Here is a 9,385-nt window from a genome sequence, read left to right as displayed (position 1 = left end):
AACTGTTTCACGAAGGGTCGCTACCTTATGAAACAATACTAAAGTGGCCTATAAAAACCTCATTCTTGATTCAGAAATCAATAACAAAAAAATGTACATTTGATAAGCCTATCATCTTCACTAAAATTCCAGACACTCTTCGCTACATCTGAGTTTTCGTCGGTCTTATAAGGAAACTGATTCCGTTCACGATTCTAGTCCTGATTCCACTCGGTTTAAATTGATTTTCTAACAGGTACTTGATGCCACGGCTACCGTCGGTGCCGTTCCTGAAGGTACGGTTGAACCGGTGGGGAGATTTATCAAAATATGTATTCTTATGCTTGGCTAGTGTTACTTATCAAGGAAAAGGAAAATTATTTCTCAAGAGAATTTATTTTCAATTTTCTCTATAATATAAAGTGTCTATACTTACCGTGTGACTCTATGATTTGATTATAGTGATGTTATCTTTGCTCTTGAAATCTCAACAATTGTGAAACAATTTCTGTCATTCTAACTTTTTGTTCACAAAGGTTGTTTTCTTTCTTTCAGATTGAAGATATGTTCAATGACTAAATGCTCCAATTTGTCAATATTGATCTGCAGGAGGTCAAGGTATTTGAATAATATCCTATGGTCTTCTTTATTCTTCTGTCAGTTAGCTTCATTAATAAAAGATATAAGTTTGTATATCTCTAAAGTAGTACCATAGCATTTATTTTATATTAGATTTTATAAAAAAAAATTGTAGGTGTGATTCGTGGTAACATTTTAAGATTTTTAGTTTATACATATTAATATATATTTTATACATTTTTCGTTTGCCACTGATCATGCAAGCTAAGAAGAATATTTAAGCAGTTTCTGTTGGAGAAGAGAAAAAAGAAGAGAGTGGTGGTTCCAATATCATATTTACATCAACCTGCTTTTCAACAATTTCTTTGTAAAGCTTAAGAAGAATTTCGACTGTACCCAAGAGGCCAAGAAATCTATGACAGTTAATGGTAATCAAGAAAAGACATGTCAGTGCTTTACACAACAAAAAAAAACATATAACAAAATATTGTGGTAGCTGCCAGTTCAGGATTCGGCTAGAATCAGTTTTAGAAAACAAAAGTCTATATTTGTACAAACCTAACAAATTCATAAATAAAGCAAATCACTTTTAGCTTGTGATTTCTGAGCTTAAAAATCAATGTCATAAAAATTCATCCTAGCAATTCAGTAGATTCTGTATCAAGATGTCAAGTAAAAAAAAACAGTAAAATAATGAAAGAAAACAAATTGCTAATGTTGATACGGCAGTAACACATAAAATTCTGTAAATTTTAAAATATAATGATAAAGTAAGATAAAGATTATGAAATTCTGTGCTGTCTAATAGCAGTTTCATTATTCTACCTATCACGATTCACTTCTCATGTTTCATGATACAAGATAAATATAAAAGAAAATTGTTATCAATAGTAATCTTCCTAAGTTTGACCAGTGCCAGGGAGTGAAAATCACTTTTAGCTTGTGATTTTGTGAGCTTAAAAACTAATTGTCAACTGATTTTCTAAACTGAAAAATAGACGTCATAAAAACTCATCCTAACAATTCAATAAATTCGGTATCAAGATGTCAAGAAAAAAAAAAAGAGTAAAATAATGAAGAATACAAATAGCTAATGGTGACACGACAATAACACATCAAATTATAATGATAAAATAAGATAAAGATGATGAAATTCTGTTCTGTCTAATAGCAGTTTCATTATTATGCTCTGCCTATCACTTCTCACAGAATTTTACCATAATACAAGATAAATATAAAAGAAAATTGTTATTGTTATCTATAGTAATCTTTCTAAGTTTGACCAGTGCCGGGGAGTGAAAACAGAGACTCTGTATATACGGCCAATGCGTCTAAAAGCAGAGACTCTAGTAGCTGTCCTTTATCATTCAACTTCACCAATCCAAGTTTATTATTTCTTCCAACAATATTACCGCACTTTGTTAAGCATACTATGTTTAAACTATCGTGAAAAACAGGATCAAGAGAAAATTGAATAATCTTAGTCCAAGATGAGTGAACTCCATATTTTTGCATCACCCATATCTTCGTTGTATTCAGGTCCTTCACCCATGCACCGATAAGTCCTCCAACTTCCAACAAAGCATAATATATAGAATAATTATTACTATAACTGAAAATAAAATCATCTGGCAGAGCTATCTCTGATATCGTCATTTCCTTTAAATCAAAGGCAATAATAACATTCTTTGATTTCTCATAATTATGAACCATCCAATGGATAGATCCATTCAAGAACAACCCACATTTAGGGGTAAATTCCGCTATAGAAGTCTCCCTATAAGGCAAATGAGAAGCAACCTCAATTGGTTTCCACTTATTAGCTCTCAATGAGAAAATCATCAATTTCATTGGACTAGTTACCAGCGCATCAACATATTCGCAGAACCCGGAAACTATCAAGTAATCATCAGTTGGCTGGTAATATACAAAACCAGAAAGAAGTTCGTAACCATCATTAAGTATTATAGGAAAGTCGGGTATTTGTTTGAACACACCGGTGGATGGATTCAATAGATAGATGTGTGTGTCATTGTTGAAATACAGAAACCCTCTAAAACAACCTCTAATTTCAATACAACGTTGGGAACGAATAAAATCAAGGCTTAATGAAGCACATGCAGAAGCATCGTGGAACGATGAATCAACATCTATAGATAAAGGTTGAAGAGCAGAACGTTTTATGAAGAAACGTCTGTGTGTGGCAGCATGTTCAAAATGTGAAGTAGCAAAAGTGTTACTAGAAATTAGAGAAAGCCATGATTTGCAGACACACCTGAAACGAAATAGAGGCTTCACCGGTAACCTCAACAGAATTTCGATAATCAATTCAAAAGGCAGAAACACGCTGTTCTCCATCTTGCCGACCATATCAAAGTAATTTAGGGTTTAGTATTTCTAATTCATTCAACTACTAAGACTATTTTATAGTAACGTACTAAAATTTTATTTGGTTTCAATTTATTTAATTCTAATCAAATGAATTAGATTAAAGAGTGCCATAAATAAATAGAAAAAAGAATTTTATTTGGTTTCAATTTATTTAATTTCAATTTATTTGTTAGTAGCTTTTTTAGAAGCACGTCATGATTTAGAATTAAAAATAAATAATTTTTTAGTTAGTATATTATGATTAAATGCTTTCAATCAAATCTAATAAATCAATTAGAGTTAAAGAGTGTGGTAAATAAAAAGTAAAATAATTGATTAAAAGAAAGAAAAAAATTTGGACACATGATGTAATCTAAAGTAATTTTTCTCTTTTATAATAAGAGATTAAAAATAATATTTTGCATCTATATACCTTCAAAGTTTTATGATAAATTTATTTTCAATTTGTAGTGAAGACCCATTTTAGTCCTTCACAAAAATTACACAATCCAAATTAATCCCTCACAATAAAAAGAACCCGATTTAATCCCTTACAAAATTTAATCGGACCACATTAGTCCTTCTATTAATACTTCTTTAAATCGGTTTTTTTTCCTACTTTTAAACCGTGACTAGAATGCCTAGATGTATTTTATTTTTTAAATACTAAATTAATTTTTATTTTTAATTTCATTTTTAAATAATTTTGATTTAATAAATTTAATTTAATTTTTAAACAATTCTTATTTAAGAATATCCAAAAAGCCAAAATTAATTCTTAGAAAGAATCGAACCCAAGAGTTTTAAACAATATCTTAAGTCTTTGCCACTAATAATATTAAATAATTTTGAACTTAAAACAAAAATTAAAAAATTTATACCAATGAGGTCTCAAATCTAAGTCCGATAAATGATAATCACTTTACAACTATATTGATATTTATTTGTTTGTTATTTAAAATAAGTAAATGTTTGTTCTAAATTATTAACTTAAGTTTTCATTATTAACAATAGAAATTGATTTGTCTAGTTGTAAAGTGACTATCAAACTTGAAAGGATTTGGGTTTAAGATCACATTCGTACAAATTTTAACTTGTTTGTTTTAAATTCAGAATCATTAATATTACTAAAAACTATATGAGGAATTATTTGTCATGAATGTACATTGGACTAGTGGTAAAGACTTAAGATATTTGTTAAACGTTCTGGGTTAAATTCCATATATAAAACAATTTTGGCTTTTTTGATATTATTAATTCATAATTGTTTAAAAATAAAATTATAACTAAAAATTAATTTAGTATTTAAAAAATAAAAACTAAAAGTCAACGTGGCAGTCCAATCACGGTTTAAAAGTATGAAAAAAAACCGGTTTGAAAAAATATTAACATAAGGACTAATATGGTCCGGTTAAATTTTCACTACAACACGGAAGGGCTTCTAAAGCGCTTATTTTGGGCTTTAAAAGCGCTTTAAAGCGCTGTCAAAGCTAGCGCTGGCGTAGGTAACAAAAGCGCTTCTGAAAGCGATCTGGTAGACCCCCCTTATAAAAGCGCTTTTTCCCGAAAAGCGCTCTTGTAGACCCCCCTATAAGAGCGCTTTTCTGGAAAAAGCGCTCTGGTAGCTCCCCCTATAAGAGCGCTTTTTCCAGAAAAGCGCTCTGGTATCCCCCCCTATGAAAGGCTTTTCTGGAAAAATCTGATAGTCCCCCTATAAGAGCGCTTTTCTAAAAGCGCTTTCGTAGGTTGCGTATTTTTTTTTATTTTTTATGCCTTTTTTTTAATCTTTAGCAGCGCTTTTTGTAACAAAGCGCTTTCGTATGTGGCCCTTTTAGAGCGCTTTTTAAAAGCGCTGTCGTTGCTAAATGAGGTATTTTAAAGTGCAGCCTGTAATTTGAGCCTCCCAGTTCGACCTGTAATATTTTCGACCTGTAATATATTTTCAACCTGTAATATTTTCGACCTGTAATATATTTTCGACGATATATTTTCAACCATCGGTAGGACAATATATATATATATATATACTAATATAATACCATTATAATTAATATCCAAAATTATATATATACATCATTATAATTCCTGTCAAACAAACTAAATCTGTAACATCAACAATATTATACTTCAAATATTGACAACAGTATGAACAAAGTTAGTAACCATATATCCTAGAGTACTATAATTTGATACTTCAAATCGACACAAATCCTACACGAAAATTTGATGAATATAAAATTGACACAAATCCTCTTTGATTTCTTCCAACTTAAGTCTCGTGTAAGAAGCAACGCGGAATTCGTCAAAGTACTACAGAACAAAAACATAATATGAATGATTTAGTTAAATCAATGTAATAAATTATAAGAAATTAAGTTCACTAAGTTATAAATTCATACCCTGATTGGAATTTCTAATTGATTCGTTTGAATGATTTCTTTCATAAACCTCAAAACATAGTATCCGCAGTCTGAACTGTTTCGCTGTATCGGACACTACATAGAAAAACAAATAACATTTTATAGTTGTACGTCTTGTTTTATCAAGTAGCATAAATATTATAAGCAAAATTATGAAAAATAATGTACCTGCACTTTGATCCAAGTAATGTTGTTTGATTTTGTCCGGGATACCTGTGCGTCTCGTTGACTTCGGAACACTTGTATTGATCTAACAAAAATATAAAAGCATATATTTAGATCAATCTCACAAATAATTAAATATATAAATATACAAGAATATTTAGAACGATCCCACTTACAAATCAATCATTTCCTTCATAGCCGGATAATTGCTCCACTCACCATCTACCGAATTCAGAAAATATACCACTTCTCTTATCGGGTTGATAGCAAGCAACAACCAGTGTGCTCTATAAATTAAAACAATAGGTTATATGAAAATTTTGCTACGCAAAAGAAACAAAGATTAGATGAACCAAGAATGAGAAACTAACCCTACTGGTCGGGTATTATACGCCCAAAGAATCAGACTTTCTATATTGCCGGAGGACATGAATCTATCGACTAAGCGCTGTCTAACTAATTCCGGTTCCGAAGCAATTGTCATTCCGCTGCAATGGGCGGAAGACACAAAACGGAATCTGTTTGACAATGCAGTCTCGCGCAACACTCTGTCATACAACAACCTTAAATAACCACACATAATAAACATTAGATTATTTTCATTGAAATGTGTAAATTAATTGTTCGACTAATTAAAGAATATATCGGACGAGTGAATATTACCGGATGTATGAGTGCATATTAGCGACGCCTAGTTGTTCATGCGTAAAAATCTCTTCCAAGTCATCTATTGCAATATTTGACATGAATTCAACACCAAAGATACCTTCATCCATATTTATATTACGGAGAGCACCATCCTTCAAATCGGACATATCAACAAGTGTTCCGAGCGTCGTCCGGTATCGAGGCACAAAAGCACCATCCTTATAATATTGCTCTTTTGATATTATTTTTTGCACATGATCCAGCTCAGTTATGTATAGGTTTCATGCCTTAGTACTAGGGATGTTGATTTTAACTGGTTTGATGCTTTACCTATAACCTTATTTGGTATTGAAAACCCGGTGAGTTTTAATTTGGGTTTTAGTCCAAAATCCTGACCCAACCAAACCCAAACCTACCTGTTTGTGGTGTATTTCAATTTTCAACCAGACATTTGTGATTTTCTATTATCTTTCAATCTCAGTTGATTCACAACCATTTTCTACCTTCCCTTTGAAGGAATGACATAATCGCTAATCATGATTTGCAAATGCAAAGCTTTATGAAAAATTATCTAATCATGATTTTGACTATAGTTTGAGTTATTATGAAAGAAACTGCATATAACTGTTCTGAAGATTATTATGCCTGTAAATTTCTTCACTAAGAGTTCCGTCATCTTAATCTACATGATAGGATTTATATGCAGTTCCATCATTTTCAACACAGGACACATGAATTTTATGGCTTCTGCAAATTACTAACAATAGGATTCAATAATACAGAAAACCCATTCATTAAAACCTAACACAAAACCCTAAAACTACTACAGACCCTAAAACTACAACAGTGAATTTCGCTAACCTTCACAAAGTGAAACTGCTCAGCTAGAACGGCGGCGGCGGCGAGAAGATGTTGAGTGGTGGTCGGTGTTGTGGAGGTTGGCGGCGGCGACAGACGTTGAGTGGTGGTCGGCTGTAGCTTTTGTTAAGGATGAACGATGAAGAAGAGAACAGTGAGGGCAGTGAAGAACAGTGAGAACGATGAAATAATGAAAGACAAAACGCGTCTGTTTTAATTTGTTTTAAAAAATTTAATTTTAAAATGACCTACGTCAACGCTTTTCAAAAGTGCTTTCATAGGTAACCCTATACCAGCGCTTTTTCGCTAAAAGCGCTTTCGTACCTTATACCTATACCAGCGCTTTTTGAAGCGCTTTCATATCTACCCTCTATATCAGCGCTTTTACAAAGCGCTTTCGTAAGGTGGCCTATACCAGCGCTTTTAGAAAGCGCTTTTGTAGACATACCCTATACCAGCGCTTTTTTAATGTTTTTTTAGCGTGTTTTTTAATTTTTTTTTTAGTGAAGCCTATGCCAGCGCTTTTTCCAAAAGCACTTTCGTAGGGGTGCTGCTAAAAGACAAATTTGGCATAGTGTTTGTAAGGGATTAAATTAGGTCCTTTTTTTCGTGAGGGACTAATTTGGGTTGTCTAATTTTTGTGAGGGACCAAAATGGGTCTTCACTCTTTCTTTAATTTCAATTTTAACAAATCAACCATTTGGACCGTTTTTTAAAACAATCAACTAATTTTTTTTATTTTATTTAAGGGTTAAATAAATTTTTAGTCCTTGTAAATATGACACTTTTTAAACTTTGTCCCTACAAAAAATTTCTTCGAACTTTAGTCCTTGTAAAATATTTCGTCACCATGGTTGGTCCCTCCCGTTAGATTCCACTAACGGAGGGTGACATGTACCACAGACGTGGAGATTTTTTTTGTCTGATTCGTCAGCGTGGATATGTGATAAGGGTAATCTTAAGACTTACAGGATTTCACCTCCAATAATTCCATTGTGCTTTCGTTATCACTCTCTCTCTCTCTCTCTCTCTCTCTCTCTCTCTCTCTCTCCTTTGAAACGCAAACCCTATAATCTCTTCCCCAACATCCCAACAGCAAAGCTTTTACTTTGTGGTCCCAAAAAGAAGCATTGGTCTCTGTTTTTTACCTTCATCTTTGCGTGGACCCAGGTATGAGCTACAATCCTTGTGTTTCTCAATTTTTGTTTTTTGGCTATATTCTAATGATAGTGGCGGTCAAACAAACATTAACTACTATAGGACAAAGATTTTGATACTTATACCGTATCTGTTGAGTATATAATTTGTATTTTCTATCGTATTATGTTGCCCTAATTGAAATTGTATTAAGTTTGGGTCTGTTAACTGTACAGGAAATGTCTAAATTTAAAGTAGTTTTCTACACAAGGGGCAAGTTTGTAAAAGACCGTGAACTGAAATACGATGGTTGGGAAGTTTATGCTTTTAGTAGTCAAGACTATGACTATTGGTCTTTCTTTGAAGCATGTGATTTAGTGAAAAGTATTGACCCTGAGCTTGATTTTAAGACGGTTAAGATGTGGTGGAAACATGAAGAAGATTCACTTGAAGCTGATTTAAAACCATTCATAGATGATGGAGATTCGTCTGAGTTGGCTGCTTATGTTGTTGTAAAGAAAAGTGAAGTTGAGATATATTGTGAGCCAAAACCAGATGAAGGAGACCTCACTTTTATGTACAATGTTAGACAAAAAGGGAAGAAGGGTAAGTCTTGTGCATTAGAGAAACAACCATTAGGTGATTGCAATGGAGAGTCAAGTGATGAGACTGTCAGGGATGTACAATTTGATGACAGTGAGGAAGAAATGATGAATGGGTTTGGGTATGGCTTTGAGGAAGTAGTTGGTGTACGTGTTACTAGTGAAATTAGGAGTCCACCTGTTGCAAACAATGATGCCCCTAATGAACCAGACAAGAACATGTTTTGGGAGTTCGTAAAGAATGATGTTGTTAAGTTTGTTAAGGACTTCCAAGATAAGGCTAAGCTAACGAAAGGTTGCACTTCAACCTTTATTGCTCTTATCCCAAAAGTTAAGAATCCTCAATTCTTATCCGAATTTAGACTGATTTGTCTCGTGGGTTGTATGTACAAGATCTTATGAAAACTATTGGCTGGAAGATCAAAGTGTTTTAGGTCAGTTGGTTTCGACCAATCAAACGACTTTTCTGCCGGGGAGATACATCGCGGACAAAGTTTTGGTTTTAAATGAGGCTTTAGATTTTGCTAAAAGGAAAAAGAGGAGTTGTGTTGTTCTAAAGGTCGATTTTGAGAAGGCTTATGATCGTCTAAGTTGGAATTTTTAGAGGTTTGTGCTAGCTAAAGTGGC

At 32.9% G+C, this 9,385-nt stretch overlaps 1 protein-coding gene across 1 annotated transcript; it reads right to left on the bottom strand.

Moving 5' to 3' along the window:
* Nucleotides 1-1,830: 1,830 nt before the first annotated feature.
* Nucleotides 1,831-2,916, bottom strand: LOC131614431 (F-box protein At5g49610-like). The gene has a single exon (XM_058886014.1). The coding sequence runs from the start codon at nucleotides 2,914-2,916 to the stop codon at nucleotides 1,831-1,833; it is 1,086 nt and encodes a 361-aa protein (XP_058741997.1).
* Nucleotides 2,917-9,385: the final 6,469 nt, after the last annotated feature.

Source organism: Vicia villosa, linkage group LG6, assembly GCF_029867415.1.
Source record: "Vicia villosa cultivar HV-30 ecotype Madison, WI linkage group LG6, Vvil1.0, whole genome shotgun sequence".
Taxonomy (NCBI): domain Eukaryota; kingdom Viridiplantae; phylum Streptophyta; class Magnoliopsida; order Fabales; family Fabaceae; genus Vicia; species Vicia villosa.
Note: the sequence above shows the minus strand (reverse complement) of the source record. Positions and strands in the feature narration are given on the sequence as shown.

Bases quoted from the DNA above. Each gene is read 5' to 3' on its own strand.
- LOC131614431 (XM_058886014.1), bottom strand. From the start codon at position 2,916: ATGGAGAACAGCGTGTTTCTGCCTTTTGAATTGATTATCGAAATTCTG.